Genomic DNA, 17939 nt, shown 5'->3' with positions numbered 1-17939 from the left:
GCAGGGGCCCCAGGAGGCAGCGTGTGGCTGTGTTTTTGGGCATGGAAGGCAGGTGGTGGCAGAGGAGGGGTTTCCAAACGAGGAGACAGAAACTCACCACCTCCAGCCCCCTTCTTGCTGGCTGGATTGCCCTGCTCACCGGCTCACGGGGCCGCCTGGGACCCCAAGAATGAGATCCAAATGCCTCGTCTCCACCAGCAAGACCCTCCCTCGGGCCCCAGCACAGCCTCCTCTTGCTCCCAGCTCCTCCTGGCTTCAGCGTCTTCACACCTGCTGACCCTCTGCTGGGCTCATCCTGGCCCCTGTTAAGCTTTCTCTCAGTCCTCAAGGTTCAGTGCCAGTGTCATCTCCCCAGAGGCCCTCTGAGCTCCCCGCCCCCCACAGCCGCTGCTTCTTTCCCTGTGACACTGATCACAGGTGACACCCGCATGGCAATTTGTTTCCCTGTTTATGCTTGTCGCTGGCAGGCACCGAGCACCTTGCCCAGCAGGCCCGCCCTGGGCTGGAATGCCCGGTGTTCAGTGGCACTCACTGCTTGTCCTGCTGATGGATCATCTGCCAACTAGCCCAACCTCGGACATCTGGGTGGTTCCCCCTGCAGCCAGCTGCTGGTTGATAGCCTGGGGGTCCCTGCATGTCCTTTACCTTAGGGGTCCAGGACTCACTGTCCCAGGGCCATGCACGTCAAGGCCAGTCCTGCAGCCGCTGTGGAGAGGTGCTGCAGCGCGGGCCTTAGCATTCACACGCAAAGGTGGAGGTGGGCAGCCCCGGGCGTGCAGAGGACAGAACTGGGTGGGGTGGGTGCAGGGTGGGGAGCTGAAAGATGGAGGCACCGGCTGGGCTGGGCATCTGGGGCTCCGGAATGCGGAGTTTGGTCTCAATCTGGGAGGCCTGGTGAGTCCGCGAAGGTGGTGCTCGGTGCTGGGGACCCGGAGGTCAGGTTGGCAGGAGGGGAGAGCCCGAGAGGGTGGGCAGTGTCTCTACCGGGAGGAGAGGGGCGAGCAGGACGGGGAGGAGAGAGCAGGATGCTGATCAGTGGCAGGGGAGGAAGCGCAGCATCGGTGCTGACGTGTGTGCGGGCGGCTCCAAATGGGATTTTGATGGAAATGGGAAAGTCAGCATTCTGCGTGGAATTGTGTTCCCCAAAGAGATATGATGAGGGGCCAGCCCAGTGGCATAGTGGTCAGGTTCGTGCACTCCGCTTTGGTGGCCCAGGGTTCACGGGTTTGAATCCCAGGCATGGACCTAGCACCGCTCGTCAAACCACGCTATGGCGGCGTCCCACATACAAAATAGAGGAAGATATGCACAGATATTAGCTCAGGGCCAATCTTTCTCACCAAAAAAAAAAAGAGAGAGAGCGAGAGAGAAAGTGTTGTTGAAGTACTATCCCTGGTCCCTGTGAATGTGACCTTATTTGGAAATAGGGTTGTTTTAGATGTAACTAGTTAAGATGAGGTCATATGGAGTAGGGTGGGCCCCAATCCAATATGCCTGGTGTCCTTATAAGAAGAGGAACAGAGACACACAGAGGAAGGCCAGGTGACAACAGAGGCAGAGACTGAAGTGCTGCAGCTGCCAGCCGAGGAACGCGGAGGATCGCCAGCCAGCACCAGAAGCTGGAGGGAGCTTGGAAGCGTTCCCTCCCCACGGATGTTAGAGGGAGCGCGGCCCTGTGGACCCCTGGGGTTAGGACTTCTGGCCTCCAGAGCTGTGAGAGAATGGATGTTGTTCTTTAGGCCCCCCAGTCCAGGGTCACTTATGGCAGCCCCAGGAAACTGATACAGCCAGGAACTGGGTGAGAAAGACACCGATTACCAGGGGCCCACCGTGTACCAGGTGGGTGCAGCACTTTCACAAATAACATCTCATTTTCCCTCCCTGCAACCCAGGAGGTAGGCATCCCATTTTACAGACGAGGAAACTGAGGCTCAGAGAGGTAAAGGACCAGGGTCACACAGTGGCTGAGCTATGGAGCTGGTTGCAAACCCAAGTCAGCCTGAGTTGCAGAAGGGGAGCCAGCTGGGTGTGGGTGTGACGTGTATGATGTGTGGCACTGCCCGGGGGGCGGGAAGTGGTAGGTGAGGGCCGAAGCAATGAGCGAGGCATTCTCTTTTCCAACTGTGAGGTGCCTTGGGGGGGTTCCAAACGGAGGTGTGTGGCACTCAGCTGGCGCTGGGGTTGAGTGCTCAGGAGAGGCCAGGGCTGGCCCTTAGGAATCCTTGCCCAGGGGACTGAACGATGTCTCAGATCCCTCCAGACCTCAATTTTTATGCCCCTGAGAAAGTGTTGGCGTCTTCCCTGCCTTAGAGTCACCTTGAAAGTGTCTGCCATCTGTCAAGTTTTCAAGCCTCCATCTCGTTGGTTTCTTATCTTTTAATCGGTGTTCAGAAATGAAGGTGTGACTGAGCATGAGTGCCGATGGTACAGGGACTCGTGGGAGCCGCGCGGGGCTGTCAGGGAGGGAAGAGTCGTGGAGAATGTGGAGCAGGGGCTGTGCCAGGAGGAGGTGAGTCAGGAGGGGATCTGACGAAGCGGGGAGCTCGGGGAAGCAAGTGGGGCCGCCCGGGATCGCACTCTCCCTTCCCTTTCTGGTCAGAGCACCTTCCCCAGCCGCCTGCTGAGCCAGGCTGCTGCGGGCTGCGGGCTGCTGCAGAGGCGGCAGGGCAAGGACCACCCGGGAGGCCAGGCGGCCAGGAGCCCGTCCTCGAGGTGGGGGAGTCCTTGCAGGCACCTGTCCGTCCTGCCTGCTCTCGGTGTGCAGGGAGAGCACACCTCTTTCTCCTTTAAATCATCCTCGTTTTCGCTGGGGTCCCCCACCCCGGCGGGGCTGCAGGAGTGGAGGTTAGGACAGAACTTTCCACACTGCAGGTGGCGACCCACTTGTGGGCACGAAATCAGTTTAGTGGGTCACAGCAGCGTTTGTTATATAAGTTGAACTGAAGTGAAAAATAACAGAGCACATCACAGAGACTGAGGCTGAGTATGGTCTGGTGAAAAAAATTGTTCTATGTTTACGTGTCGTACAACCTGTTGCTGCATATGGTACCCTGAAGAACGAACCCTCCGAAATATATCAGGTCCTTGTCCCTGGAACCTGCCGGCGCCGCCTTATTGGGAAAAAGGAGTTTCTGCAGGTGGGACTGAGTTAAGGATGCTGAGATGGGCGATTGTCCTGGACTATCTGGGTGAGCCCCAAATGCAGTCACACCTATTAGAAGAGGGAGGCAGAAGGAGGTTACAGACAGACACACAGAAAAGAAGACGATGTGACCACGGAGGCAGGGGTGGGGGCGACGCGGCCATAAGCCCAGGGTGCCGGCAGCCACCAGCAGTTGGAAGAGACAAGGAATGGGTTCTCCCCGGAGCCTCCAGAGGGAGGCAGCCCAGCCGACACCTCCTTCAGCCCGGTGATGCTGGCTTTGGCCTTCTGGCCTCCAGAACTGGGAAAGAATAAATTTCTGTTTTAAGCTACCCTGTTTGTGGTAGTTTGTGACAGCAGCTGCAGGAAACTAATATGTTGCAAACAAACAACCCCAGTGGGGAGAGGCGGAAATCCACCATGGGTCAGCCTCGCTCGGGGCCTGCGGGCTGGCCGGGGCTCAGCTGACCAGGCTGGGCTCGGTAGGGTGGTTCTGCGCTATCTCTCATCCTCCTGGGACCAGCAGGCTGGCTGGGGGAGGTTCTCCTCCTACAAAGGCAGAAGCGCACAGAGCAGCAGAAACGCATGAGGCCTAGACTCAGAGCTGGTACATTGTCTCTTCTGCCACGTGCCACTGGCCCAAACCAGTCACAGGAGCTCAGGAGGATGCCCTCTCCCCGAGATGAGCCCCGAGCGAGGGTGAGGATGCAGGGAGAGCCCAAAGCTCAGTCCACCCCCAGATGCGCAGAGCTGTGCGTGCGGGCCACTGTCGGGTGTATCTCTCTCTCTCTGTGCCGATGTCGGAATAGTTTGGAAGCCACTGGCCGGTGACAGAGAACCCGGCTCAAAGTGCCTGGCCCCGAGGTTCATGGGTTTTCAGGGCCAGCTCTGCCTCTCTGCGACTCTTCCAGAGCGTCAACCTGGAAGGTTCCCATTGAGGGAGGAACAGTGCCACAGCGTTCTCACCTCATCTCCTCGCCCCGCATCCTCAGGGAAAAGGAGGGGCTCATCCTGCAGGGTCTGGGCAGGGGGCTGCTGCTCCCCCAATGCCCCACCAATCGTGGCCCCGGGTGGGAGTTACAAATTAGCTGAAGCCCATCAAGGTCCTGGTCCTCAGCCTTCGGACCACACTGGTGACCTTGGAGATGCTCTGCAGCCCAGGCCATGGGGCGGGACTCTCCCATGAGGCTGGGGAGCCGTGGCCTTTCTTCCCCATGGGTGCTGGCCCTGCTACCCCATCCAGAGCTGATGGGAACGAGGCAGGGCGCAGGCACCCCCCCATACTCCTCGGCCCTGGGAACACCTGAGGCCATGGGTCCCTGGACCTCTGTGGGTAGGGGATGCCCCCACCCTCAATGTCCGCATGAGCCAGGGGTGGCCTCCTAGGGGCCTGGCAGGCACTGCAGATGGTGCAGCACAGTGCAGTGGGGCTGGGGCTCCACAGGGTGCTTGGTGCGGGGGTGAGGGCGCCGGGGCCCAGGCAGGCAGCTGGACAAGAATGGGGTGCAGGAAGGTACTGCCGAGCCAGGCCCTGTGCCGTGACTTCTGCCTAGGGGTCCCGGGGTCCAAGAAGCCCCCTTTGAGCCATTCTCTCCTAGGAGGCTGACTTGCAGCCCTGGGCAGGGGTCTCTCCCTGTACCAGGAGTTCTGGCCTTCAGCCCAGATGGACAGGAGGTGTTGGGCCCTTGGGGGACCCTGGTGAGGAGGGTGTCGGGCTTGGGGAGAACAGCCTGAGGCTGTGAGGCTCTGGGAGAGCCTGAAGGCAGAGAGCTAGCCCCTGCTGGGCGCCGTCCCCACCGGGAGCCAGCGGGCTGTGGGTTCATTCCCGCACTGTGTCTTCAGCCTCGGCTCACGTTTCTTCACCTTGAGGAGCCCCAGGTTCTTGCCTTGTAGGGGAGGGAGGAGGGTCCTTCCGAGGGTTTGGTGCTCATGGGACCCTCGCCACTCCAAGGGGCCTAGTGAACTGTCCAGCTCTGTACTGTGTTCAGGTCAGTGCAACGCTTGCCAAATGAACTATCACCCACAGCTCCTCACGCGACAGCTCTCTCTCCAACACCTGAGCAAAACCACCAGCGCCATCCCTGGTTCTCAGGGTGAAACCCATTCTTTGATGGGGTGCGGGGTGCCCTGGCCCCTACCCACCTTCCCACCCACCGAATGCCCCAGCCTTGCAGCCGAGGTGGTCCGTCCTCCAGGAACGTCAACTTGCCACAGGCCTCTCCAACCTTGCGCACGCTGTTCCCTCTGCCTGGCATGCTCTTCCCGATGTTGAGTGACTAGCTGCTCCTTGGTGTCTGCATCTCCCCGAGTTCTCTCCTCCAGGGTGCCCCTCCTTGAGCCCCAGGAGCTCCCACAGCCTGCTGTCTTACCCTCGGGCTGGCACCGGTCACACACGGGGGCCCCTCATCCCTGCTGGACTCTCAGGCTCAAAGCCGGCCACCCTCTCTTGTTCAACAGAGCTGGCCCACGCCACGTGTCTTCCCGCCTGAGTTTCGTCATCATGGAAGCAGTGACAGGATGGCTCCTGCCTCGGGTGTGGCACAGCATGTGGGCCTCACTGGGCGCTCAGCGGGGGACAGCTGTCCTTGTCTCACTGGACCATGGTTTCTGGCCCAAGCTGGGCGCAGGGCTGCAGGGCACGGATAGGTGCAGAATAAATGACCTGGGAACGCTTCTCATTTGTAAGCAGAAGGGGTTACAGTTCTCAGCCTTGGTGCATAATTTGTACCCCTGGGCAGATCCCGTGGCCCCAGCGGTAATGCCCTGGGGTTGGCGTGGTGACCAGCTCGTTGCCGTCCCCCGTCCGCTGGTGCTGACTGAAGGTCAGGCTAGGCGTGCCGGGCAGCGAGGAGAGGCCCCGCGGGCTGCGGCACCTGCTCTGACTCTTCAGAGCTGATGGACGGGGTGTGCTCTGCCGGGGGCTGGTGAAGGGGGTTCGGCCCACCCAGAGCTGCTCCAACGGCTGAGTGGTGTAAATGTGACTTGTGCTTAACGGTGTTGCCCCAGAGGCTCTTCACTGTGGGGTCCCGGCCCCGAGATCTAATGACAGGTTCGCACACATCACTAGCTTGATTCAGCGGGATGACGCCCGAGGGGTCTCCGCGGCCACATTTGGGGTCCACGGCTGCGTGTACTGCTCACGTGGCTGGGGAGTCAGATAGCATTTCTGCCTCTGCGGATCTTAAAGCCAAAACTAGCCGAGGGGCGCCAGGCGGGACAGGGGTGCCTCAGGCCCACGCAGTCAGCCAGACCCAGGCAGGGCCGCAAGGCTGCCTGTCATGCCCAGGGGCCTCCCTTCAGTCTGCTGAGCCTCCCCAGCCTCAGTGTCCCCTCAGGCACATTGGGGCTGTATGCTGGGTTAAGTAGGTCCCCCCAAAATTCGTGTCTACCCAGAATCTTAGCTTGTAACCTCATTTGGAATAAGGGTCTTTGCAGATATAATTAAGATAAGGATAGAGATGAGGTCATCCTGGATTAGGGTGGGCCCTAAATCCAATGTATATGATGTCCTTATAAGAGACGGAAAAGGACACACAGACACACAGGGAGAGGCCATGTGATGACAGGTGCAGAGACTGGGCAATGTGGCCACAGGCCCAGGGATGCCTGGGGACCCCAGGAGCTGAAAGAGGCAGCAAGGACCTTCCCCAGAGCGTCCGGAGGGGCCCGGCCCCGTGACGCCCTGATTTCGGGCTCCTGGTCTGCAGGCTGAGAGCAGAAATGTCTGCCTGTGAAGCCCCCTTTGTGAGCTTTGCTAGGCGGCCCCAGGACACTGTACAGGCTGACTCCCCCGCACTGTGTTGCTGGAGGGTTGTGTGAGCCCGCTCACGCTGCACGTGGCACACGGCAGGGCACTGAAGGGTCCTGGCCCTCCCCGGCCCCTCCCCCTGGGCGCCTCTCCAAAGTCCCTTTCCCGGACGCCTGGGAGACAGGTGCGTCTTTGGAGCGTGGTGGGAGTCTATTTCAGTGTGCCGGGAAGGGGTTGGCCCTGCCCCTCCTCCGGCATGAGGGTGGCAGCTGCCACGTGACCCTCTGGCATGTCCCTCCAGGGACATGCTGGCCACAGAGGCTCTTGCACTGGCCCGGCGCCGCCCGCAGCCTCCCCGGGTGCCGGCCCTTCGCGAGGAGGCCACGCTCCATGGGGATGCCCGGAGGAGAGACAGGTACAGCTCCACACTGCCCTTTTCCCTCAGACCACCCGGGCGGGGAGGAAGGCCTGTTTTTCTAGCTAGAAGTCTAGAGTCCCACAAATAAGCTTTGGGGACCTCGCCTGAAAGGGGGCAGTCTGACTGTCTCTGCCATTTTATGAAGGTGGTGAGGCCGGCACTTGTGAGCGCCTACTGTATGCCAGGCTTTGCGGACATCCTTGTGTCAGCCTTGGTGACAGCCCTGCAGAGTGACCCCGCTGCACAGATGAATAAGCTGTGACTTGGGGAAGGGGAGGTTCTGGTCCACCGTCACACAGCGGTGGGCATCAGAGCTGAGACCAGGCTCCAGGGCTCTCTGACCACATTGTCTGGGCTGGAGTCGCTGGGCCCACAGTGTCTCTACACCTCCTCCCTCCCTCCCTCCCTTCCTTCCTTCTTTCCTTTAAGGCCGTGGTTCTCACCCGAGGGCGATTTTGCCCCCCAGGGGCCATTTGGCAATGTCTGGAGGCATTTCTGAGTGTCACAACTTGGGGCTGGGTGCTAGTGGCACCTGGGGTCGAGGCAGGGATGCTGGTCAACATCCCAAGTGCACGGGACGGCCTCACAGCACAGAGGTGTCCAGCCCAGAATGTCGCCTGCGTGGAGGCTGAGGAAGCCGCCTCAAAGAGGGTGCTGGAGACTTCTCTTCTCCCGGTGCTGACGTGAGGACGGACCGTCTGCTACTGAGAGAGAAACAATGAGCATCTTCCAGTCCTCCCAGCCCCACGGCTGACGAGGTGGCCCTCGCAGGACGACAGGAAGAGAAAGCTGCGGGGGGCTGGAGGAGAGGAGACAAAGGGAGGGAGAGTGAGATGGAGTGGGGCAGGGGTGCTGGGACTCCAGAAGCAGAGAGAGGCCGCAGTGAGCAGGACAGAGCCTCGGGAGCCGGAGGGGCACAGGGGCTTCAGGGCCTGCCGGCTCCAGCCAGGGTCCTGCCTCCTGCCGGCTCCTCGCCTCCGTCCCAAAGTGCTCCCACCCCCGGGCCCTCAGGCCTCTGCCCAGCAGGAGACTGGGTGCCCAGTGGGTGCCTCCTCTCTGGGCAGCTGGGACAGAGCCTTCCCATCAAAGGTGTCCTCCTTTCTGGCCTGCGAGGGTCTGCCCAGGGGTGAGGACCAGGACGCCTCATCCGTTATCTCCCCGTCAGCTCCTCGTGCTCCAAGGTTTTTATTGAAGGGAGCGGCTCTGGGCAGGGGCAGCCCAATGGCCTAGAAGTCAGACCAATGAGCTTCACACCCGGACTCTGGCCTGCCCTCTGTGTGTCCTCGGCAGGACGCTTCACTGCTCCTGGGGGTCTCAAGGAGCCCGTCTGTAAAATGGGGTTGGTTATGGTTCTTCCTTCCCGGGGGTCGGGAGCGAGCATAGCAGACACTGGATGTTTCTTTCCCCCAAAACGAGCAGCTGTGGCCGCCCCCGCCCCCCGGCTGGCCAGACTCCGCCCTGGGTGCAGTTCTCACTCCCGGCCTTACAAGACCAGTTGGCTTGGGGTCAGGTAACGTCCCCAGCCTGGGTGGTGTACTGGACTGTCCTGAAAATACTGGCGGATCCCGAGAGCTGAGACACGTGACGATGTCCATTTCTCAAATGGAATTTCCATGCCGGAGGACGGGCGGGTCCCCCACTCGGCTGAGTACACGGTGTCCTTCACGCCCTGTTGTGCTTTCGCCAGAGGATGGGCAATCCTGCTGATGGCCGAGAGCAAACAATAGTAATGTTAAAAATGGCACAAACCCAGTGAAATAAGCACTATTGTTCCTGATTCCCAGATGAAGGAATGGCATCTTGGGTTAAAAATAGCAGTCGGGGAAATGGGGTTCTCTTCATGTGAAATTATTGTGAGAGCACAGACTAAAAACTCTGAAACTCTTAGAAGAAAACATCTTAGAAGCAAACCTTTGTGCTCCCTAGTTTCTTAGAAATGACGTTGAGAGCACAAGCAACAAGAAAAAACAGACGAATTGGATTTCATCAAATTAAAACTTTTTACGCTGCAAAGAACGTTATGAAGAAAGTGAAAACAACCCACAGAACTGGAGACAATATTGGCCAATCATAGATCTGAAAAGGGACTCATATCTAGAACATATGAACAACTCTTATAAACTCAATCATAAAAAGACAAGCACGTTAAATGCACAAAGGGTCTGAATAGACATTTCACCAGAGAAGATAGTGAATAAACCCAAGAAAAGATGCTCGATGTCATTAGCCATCAGGGAAACGTGAATCAAAACCACAGTGGGTAGCAGGTCGCACCCACCAGGATGATTGTAAGCACAAAGACCAGCAATAGCCGGTGCTGACAAGGACGTGGAGCGCTTGGATGCGGCTGCAGGTGGAATGTCAAATGCTGCAGCCACTTAGGAAAGTGGCCCGGCAGGTCTTCAAATGGTTAAACACAGAGTTCCCATAGGCTCCGGCGATTCACTCTAGCTGTGTACCCAAGAGAGATGGAAACCTGTCCACACAAAGGGCTTGTACGTGAATGGGCAGGGCAGCTTATTCCTAAAAGCCAAAAACGGGAAACGACCCCTGACTCTTTCGACTGGTGGACGGATACACGTGGCACGTTCACAGAACGGAATATTATCTGGACGTAAAAAGGAATGGAGTCCTGACACATGCTCCAACATGGATGAACCCTGCATTATGCTCAGTGAAAGAAGCCAGACACAAAAGATCGCACAGTGTGTGATTCATTCGTGTGGCCTGTCCAGACTAGACAAATCTACAGAGACAGGAAGGAGATTAGCAGTTGCCCGGGGTGGGGAGGGACGGTCGTGGGTAGGGGTCTCCTTTTGGGGATGATCAAATGTTCTAAAACTGATTATGGGGATGGACCACACAACTCTGTGAACATCCCAGAGACCATTGAATTGTGCGGTATGTGAATTCTCTCTCAGTAAAGCTGTTATTCTCTTAAGGTGCGCGCCGAGCACCTGGCAGGCGGGGCAGGTTCTGGAGATGTTCAGGGTGCTCATTTTTAAGGGGTCACATCCGGGACGCCCAAGGGCCAGGCGTCGGTTCTGCCCCTGAGAAAATGTGCTAATTACATTCCATTATTATATCCTGTCCCGTGTTATATCATGTATCATATCCTGGGTGTGTCTGTGTGGAGATGAAGATAGTTGTGGCTGATGGAAGTCAATGGTAGAATGGCCACCAAGATGCTGAGTGGGTATCTCTGAGCAAAAGGTTATCAGGGCTTTTTTTTTCTTTTTTAAAGATTTTTTTTTTCCTTTTTCTCCCCAAAGCCCCCTGGTACACAGTTGTATATTCTTAGTTGTGGGTCCTTCTAGTTGTGGCATGTGGGACGCCGCCTCAGCGTGGTTTGATGAGCAGTGCCATGTCCACGCCCAGGATTCGAACCGATGAAACACTGGGCCACCTGCAGTGGAGCGCGCGAACTTAACCACTCGGCCATGGGGCCGGCCCCAGGGCTTTTAATTTTTCTTCAACTTTTATGTACTCTTTGGGTTGCTGACAGTGAATAGTCTTATGAATATAATCAGATCAGAAAGAAGTGATTTTTTTTTTTTTTAAAGATTGGCACCTGGGCTAACAACTGTTGCCAATCTTTTTTTTTTTTTCCTGCTTTGTCTCCCCAAACCCTGCCTGTACACAGTTGTGTATCTTAGTTGCAGGTTCTTCTAGTTGTGGGATGTGGGACGCCGCCTCAACGTGGCCTGACGAGTGGTGCCATGTCCGTGCCCAGGATGCGAACCCTGGGCCGCCGCAGCAGAGCACGCGAACTTAACCACTCGGCCATGGAGGCGGCCCCGGAAAGAAGTGATTTTTGTCGTTGAAACCAAAGGAACCCTCCTTTCGGGGGCCCGGCAGGGGCTCCAACACAGCACTGTGTGCCGTCAGGGGGCCACACCTTTTAGCCTGTCCGGGTTGGGCCAGGACCTGTCCAGGCAGACAGGCTGTGTGACCAGGCGTAAGTGAGCCCGGCCCGCCTGAGTTTAGCCTCTGGCTGTGACCTTTGGAGGCTGGTGTGTGCGCTGGGCCCTGTTGGGATAAATGAGATGCCGCCCCCCCCCCCCAACCCTACCCCCACCCCGAGACTGGCTTTAACTGGAAGGGCTGTGCTCTTGTGTGCATGTCGCCCCGATGCCGCGGAACCGCAGCCCGTGTGCGGCCCTCCTGCATAGCTCGGTTTTCCCTGGGCTCCAGGCCAGCAATCGGATGCCCAGTTTTAACTGGACACTCCGGACATGCTTCTCTCCCGCTGGCCTTCCTTGGACCAGCCGATTTGGAGGGGAACATGGAAAGAGCCAGAAAGTGACAGAGGGAAGAAAGGCCAGAAGGGGCAGAAGCCAGTCCCATCCCATGGAGACCTGGGTTCGAGTTCCCGCTCTGCTGCTACCGGGCTGTGTGACCCTGCCAAAGTTACTGAGCATCTCTGAACCTCGGTTTCCTTATCTGCCGTGTGAAGTGACAATGTCTCTCATGCAGGTTGGTGACGGGACTGGAGACAATGGGCCTACACTTGCCCACATGGGGATGAAGGGCATTTGAAAACGTCACATCCACCTGAACCCACCTGCGTAGGTACCGACCTGTGTCTGCTCATTTGCTCTCAGAGCCACCAAATGGCACGGCCTCTGTCCCAGCAGCAGCCAGGGCCACTTCCAGCTCAGCCTGGTGGCAACATCCCGCCCGGGATGGCCAGCCTCACCCCAGAACACCTGCCTGGCTGGGCGTGACACCTGTGCCTCAGGAAGGAGACATCTTTGTACAGGAAGCTCACGGGTGTTTCCCTTGGGGGAAGCATGCACGGATGCCTGGAGATGCGGCCCGAGGCCTGCACGTGTGCCGGGAGCCGCACAGTTACAGGCTGAGCTGGGCCCCGTCGCCTTGGGGGGTCTTGGCCATGCACATTCTCACCGACACGGCACACGTGGGCCTCAGAAATGGAGGGTGGGGGCCGTCGTGGGGAGCAGACAGGCAGCGCGGACGAGAGAAGCATGGCTGTTTCTGGGTGGACGCTGGGGACAGACGTCTGCCCCGGGCCTTCATCCAAAGCCACGGGCCAGCCCCGCACCTCTGGTATCCGCTGTTACCCTCCCCGGCCCTCACAGTCCCGCCGAGCAAGGCTCAGAGAGGTGCGGGCTGCCCACAGAGGCGGGATGGGGCCTGGAAGCTGGCTCACCCACAGGCCCCCACTCCCTCTGGGCACCCGCCCCTGTGTCCCAGCAGTACTGGCTTCCCGGCCCGTGGCGTCTGCAGCGATGGAGGATTCTGTCCAAGGCCTTCCAGACCCAACCTGAGGCCCCTTCATTAATGACACCCATCACTAAACCGGCTCTTACTGTTCTCGTTTTGTGGAGAAAATGTGACGATCGTGCTTGGCCTCTCTGCTGCTCGGGCATCGTGATGAGCGCGCGTGGACAGGGGGTCATGGTATCGAGCCCCGGGAGCAGGCTGGGGGAATTCTAAATTGAACTTTGGCCTCAAGCCGGCGTTTCGCTGTGGGTTTTGCAGGCTTAGACACCAGTGGCCGCTTTATGACGTGGGAGACCAGGGTCTCCGTGCACCGTGCAAGTGTCTGGGGCCCCAGGCCCTGGGGGAGGGTCAGGCAGGGATAAGACCCCAAGTGAGGGCTGCCAGCTGGCCGGGAAGAATGCAGAGGGCGCTAGTTCCAGACTCAGGAAAGGAGGGTCCTGGCAGCCGCGTGGGGAGACAGACCTGGGCCTTGCGGGCAGAGGCAGTGGGCGCCCTACCAATGCTGCCAGCCTGCCCGGTGCCCGACTGCCCGTAGTCAGTGTGAACAGCCCCAGGTGGGAGGAGGTTTGCCGAGCAGGGACACCAGCGGAGGGAGGTGCGGCCAGGAAGATGCCACACGCAGAATCGTAGCCCAGATGGACTTGCCTCCCCAGAGCTGGCTCCCTCCTCACCCTCCCTGCCTCCCTCTCCTGCCCCTCTCGCCAGCCCAGTGTGGCCGCGTGAAGAGCAGGGCCCAAGAGAAGTGGGGTCCAGTCCTGGCCCGGGCAAGCGCCTGGCTTCTTGGAACCTCTGTGCCCTTCTGTAAAACAGTCAAGAGGGGACGGTTCCCAAATGTGCGGAATGAACCAGATAATGGGACTAAAAGTGACAGGTGCATCGCAGGATCTAGATGGTGGATGGTGTCCCCCCCGGGAAACAGGATAGGAGGAGAGGTCGAGGGGGAGGACTGTGACCTCTCGCACCCCTGTGGCCGTCCCTGCTGCATTCAAAGCCAGGGACTTTTCCAGGCCATTTGGACTTAACCGACGGTGCCCTGTGGGGCAGCTGGGCCCCACACCCAGTGGGGGGTGCCTCCAGGTCAAGGCTGCAGCCCCATCTTCAGAGGCCTGGGCAGGGGGGGCAGCTGGTGATTCTGAGCTGGCCAGGGTGCACTGGGGGCATATTGGCAGGTCCTCCAGCCGACTGGGCCCCCACTGGGAGTGTCCCAGGGCAGACGGCATGGGGAGTGAGGGGCCCTGGTGGGTTTAGCTCAGCCCTCACAGATCCTCTCCGTGGGAGCTGACAGCCAGGGCTTGGGGTCCTGCGGGCCTGAGTTTGAACCCCAGCTGTGCCGTTTGCCTATTTTCAGCTCTGCGACCCAGGTCATCGACAGAAATCGCCCAGTGCAGTGCCTGGCACTCAGTCCGGGCACAAGAACTGAAAGATGACATTGTCACTCAGTTATTAATTGTCACCCTGCCGATCCACTGTCCAGTGCTTGAATCACCAGAGGCACTTCCTGTGTCGCATTAGATTTAAGGAACATTAGCTGGGCATCTGCTGTATGCTGGCCCTGGGCATGCATGGAAGACACAGACGGGGTCACTTGTTGGTTCAGCAGTGGCCACCCTGGCCCATAGCAGTGTGATGTGGGGGACAACCACTGGCCTGGGGGCACCAGAGCCCTGAGCCCTGGTCCTGGCCCGGCTGAAGACTTTCTGTGAGACCTGGGTAGGGTCTGTCCCTCTCTGCCTTTTGGTGGCTTCCCCTGTGTGTGCAGGAGTGGGGGGGTGGCGGGGATGGGCCCAGATGACCGCTAAGCCCTGACCTTCCGGAATGCCACCCTTGAGATCCTCAGATGCCTCTCCGGTCAGGAAGGGCTGCTCTTCCCGGAATGAAATAACACCCTCCAGGGACGTGGGTGGTGAGGGCGCCTGGACCAGCTGCTTGAAGCTTAAAGAGTCCCGGAAATTGCGAGAAGCTCAAGCCGAAGTCTACTGGGAGCCCCCGTGGCCAGCTTGAACTTCCAGGGGGCTGCTCACTGCCCCGTCTCTCCCAGCTTCTGCTTCTGGAAGGGACCCCTGCACGCACACTCAGACTCCTGCTGAGCCCCCACTACAGGCCAGCCCTGCTCGGTGACTGCCACGTCTCCATCCCCAAGAAGCCCAGGTCGGCCCATCTGCAGATGGAAAACAGGCTCGGAGCAGGGAGCAGCGAGCTGGCAAGACCCAGGCCCAGCCTCCGGCTCTTTCCACCCGCAAGGATAGTGGGTTTGTGCCCTGGGGCCGCTGTGACAAAGTGCCACGGCCTGGGGGCTCTGACTCCAGAGGTTTAGGCTCATATAGGTTTGGAGGCCACAGTCCAGTCTCGAGGTGTCGCCAGGGTGGGTTCCTTCCGAGGCCTGTGACGGATGGATCTCTCCTGGGGCTGCAGGTGGCCGTCCTCTCGCTGTGTCTTCACATTTTGCTCCCTCTCTGCGTCTGTCTCTGTGCCCTAATTATCCCTGTTTATAAGGACACAGCCATATGGATCAGGCCCACCCTAATGGCCTCACCTTAACTTCATCACCTCTGTAAAGACCCCTTCCCCAAATCAGGTCATGTTCTGAGGTCCTGGGGGTTAGGACGCCAACATACGGATCTGGGGGACACAAACCCACCAGAGATGGGTTCTTTTTGTGGCCTCCTAGGACCCCCGTTTCTCCCATCCCACACTGCCCGAGAGGAAGGGAGAATGTGGCCGGCACGGCGGTTTTCCTTTTCCTGCCCCCCATCCCCAACCTCCCGCGGAAGAGGCTCTTTGCAGGCTCGATGGGGCTGCCTGGTGACCCCAGGGCCCTATGTATATGGCCGTCGCTCGGTGAGCTGAGCCCATTTTGTGGCCGAGAATGACTTTGTCTGAATGCGCTCCTGCCTCAGGACGGGACAAACATGCGACTCCCGGGACTCGGCCCCACCTCAGGGGGCACCTGGGTCTGAGCTGGTTGGCTGGGATCCAGAGGCCAGGCTCTTCTCGCTTAGCTGGGGATCCCTTCCCTGACTCGTCGGCCTCCCCGGGCGAGTGGAGTTTGACTGTGGCTCACAGGCGGGCCTTGGGGTCCTGACCTGCCTGGAAAGGACCGGAGCATCACTCCCCCTGGAGCAGAGGCCCCCTGTGGGCGGGTGACCCTGGGTTCAGTACCCAAACCGAGGCACATTGGAGAGGATAATTATGCTGCGACAGTGAGCATCACCCAGGAAGTGAACTGGGTCATTTTCCCCCCGCCTGGTGCTGATCCTTAGGGGGCCCTGGAGAGCAGACAGGAGCCTCCAGTGGGGTCTCCAGCTGGGGAGCCTGGAGAAGCCTCTGAAGGGCAGAGGTCACTGGCTGTTTTAGAGGGGTGTCATGACTTGTTCAAGGTCGCAGAGTCAGTGGCCTGGGGGGACAATGGGCAAATCTCTCACCTGCTGAGCCTCAGTTTTCACATCTGTAAGATGGGTACAGTGTTCTTACAGGGCTAATGTGGTGATGAGAGATGCTCGGTGCTCAGAGCCTCCAGCACGGAGCTCAGCACACAGTGTCCTCTGTCAACGCACTGTCAGCATGGAGGAGGCGGTGGACATGGGCCTTGAAGGACGAGTCCGGTTTTCACGGGTGGAGATGGGCAGGAGCAGCATTCCAGGAGAGGGGATGGTAGGGGCCACTGCTGGTGCCGGGATCATGGAGGACAACTTGAGAGAGTCTGGGATCATGGGGCGGTGGGAGATAAGTCAGGGAACAGGTGGCTCCGGGGGCTGAGCTGTGTTCTGTTGGCTGTGGGGAGCCGTGGGAGGTTATTGAGCAGGGGAGGGACCTGAGCAGAGGGTACTGCATGTGCTGTGCTCAAGGCCCCCCTCCCTGATCCTGCCACCTTGCCAGCATGAGAGCCTGTCCTGGGGGCTCCGTCCTCCTGACTGTCCCTTGCTGTGAGCTTGCCGGGTCAAATGGAGAACTTCTCAGACACCTGGCACTTTAGAGGCCACCTCAGATTAGACACGGGGCTGGGGGGCCAGGGGCCTGCCCCAAGTTGCCCAGCAGGACAGGCCTCCCTGGGACTGTAGGACTAGCCTCCCAGTGGCCAGCTCCTGCTCAGGGTCCCAGGGGGCCTCCAGACATGAGTGTCAGGGTGCTTTTCTGTAGCTGGGTGCCCCCATCCCCCGAGACCTGGCCATCAGTTCAGTGTCCAAGGACTCCCTGAGCCCCCAGAACCGTGTGGTGAGCTCCTGCTGTGTGCCCGGCTCAGTGTCCAGCCCCCCTGCACTGTCTCCTCTGACCCCCACGACATCACTGAGAGCAGGGCACAGCTGTGACCGCCCTGCACAGATGAGCTGTCCAGAGCCCTTGGCCTGGAGCCGGCACAGTTGGCCGTCCCATCACCCTCACTGGCTGGACCTTAACCAGCCTCTTGGAGAAACCACGGTGGTCCCTCTTCCTGATACTGTGGGGTCATCGCGTCTGGCTGTGGGGTCCCTGCGTGAAGCAGGAATCTAAGACTCTACTCCATTTGGCTCAGCCTGATCTGTGCCCTTGATCACTGGGGCCGGGGACAGCTGGAGCAGTCTCTTCCCTGGGTGACCAGCTAGGCCCCGGGACGCCTGCAGGAGAGTTAGGAGAGATGCCCACATGGGGCTCAGTGAGGACGACCTTGGTGGAATTCGGAGCAGGCAGGGCCAGTTTCCGGAATTAAGTGCAGAAGGTAATAAACTCTTCTCAATGCAGAGAGAGCTCAGAGCTGCTGGGTCATGCCCGCAGAGAGCAAAGTGGCCTCTTCTCAGAGGAGCAGGTGGGTGGAACCCAGCTGGAGTGGGGGACCCCAGGATGGGAGGCTGTAGGGGCTGGGCTGCAGTGGGCGGGGCTTCAGTGGCTTAGGCTGTGGTGGGGGGAGCCTGTGGTGAACAGAGCTGCAGTGCGCGGGGCTTCAGTGAGTGGAGCCAGGGCCGGTGGAGCTATGGGTGAGTGCAGCCTGCGGTGGGCAAGGCTTGGGTGGGGGGGGGTTGGAGCTGTGGGGGGGCAGGGACATCAATGGGTGGAGCCTGTGCTGGGCGGGGCTGTGCTGGGCGGAGCCGCAGTGGGTAGGGCTTCAGTGGGTGGAGCTGCAGCAGGTGGTGTCAGGAGGCTGGAAATGGGCTGCAGCCACCTGGAGAGCCAAGGTGGGTGAGCAGGAGGGAGACAGACCTGGGGCTGAATCCTGGCTCTGCCCTTCCTGGCTGTGTGGCTCTGGGCTGGTTATTTTACCTCTCTGAGCTCAGTTTCTAACTGCCAAATGGGCCTAAGAGTATCTCCTGGGGTGGCTGTGAAGATTCCAGCAAGGTCATGCCAGACTTCGGGCATTTCCTCTGGACCAAAACAGCAAGCACCTCCCCGTGGGGCTTTTGGCCTTGAAGGAG

General features: G+C 59.3%; 1 protein-coding gene across 49 annotated transcripts in view; it reads left to right on the top strand.

The window, feature by feature from the left end:
* ABLIM2 (actin binding LIM protein family member 2) overlaps nucleotides 1–17939 on the top strand; it is a 156863-nt gene that overhangs the window by 22595 nt on the left and 116329 nt on the right. For 32 of the 49 annotated variants that reach the window (XR_011538363.1, XR_011538362.1, XM_070613402.1 and 29 more), the window contains exon 1: nucleotides 7173–7305. The exons of the other annotated variants lie outside the window; for them this stretch is intronic. Coding sequence is in view for 30 of the 32 variants with exons in the window: in XM_070613402.1 (XP_070469503.1) it covers nucleotides 7281–7305 (25 nt within the window). In the remaining 2 variants the exon portion in view is untranslated. Of the gene's footprint in view, nucleotides 1–7172; nucleotides 7306–17939 lie in introns of those variants that run through there. 49 annotated transcript variants of the gene reach the window in all.

The sequence above is a fragment of the Equus przewalskii genome, chromosome 3 (genome assembly GCF_037783145.1).
Source record: "Equus przewalskii isolate Varuska chromosome 3, EquPr2, whole genome shotgun sequence".
Taxonomy (NCBI): Eukaryota; Metazoa; Chordata; class Mammalia; order Perissodactyla; family Equidae; genus Equus; species Equus przewalskii.
This window is presented reverse-complemented; position numbering and strand designations above follow the sequence as displayed.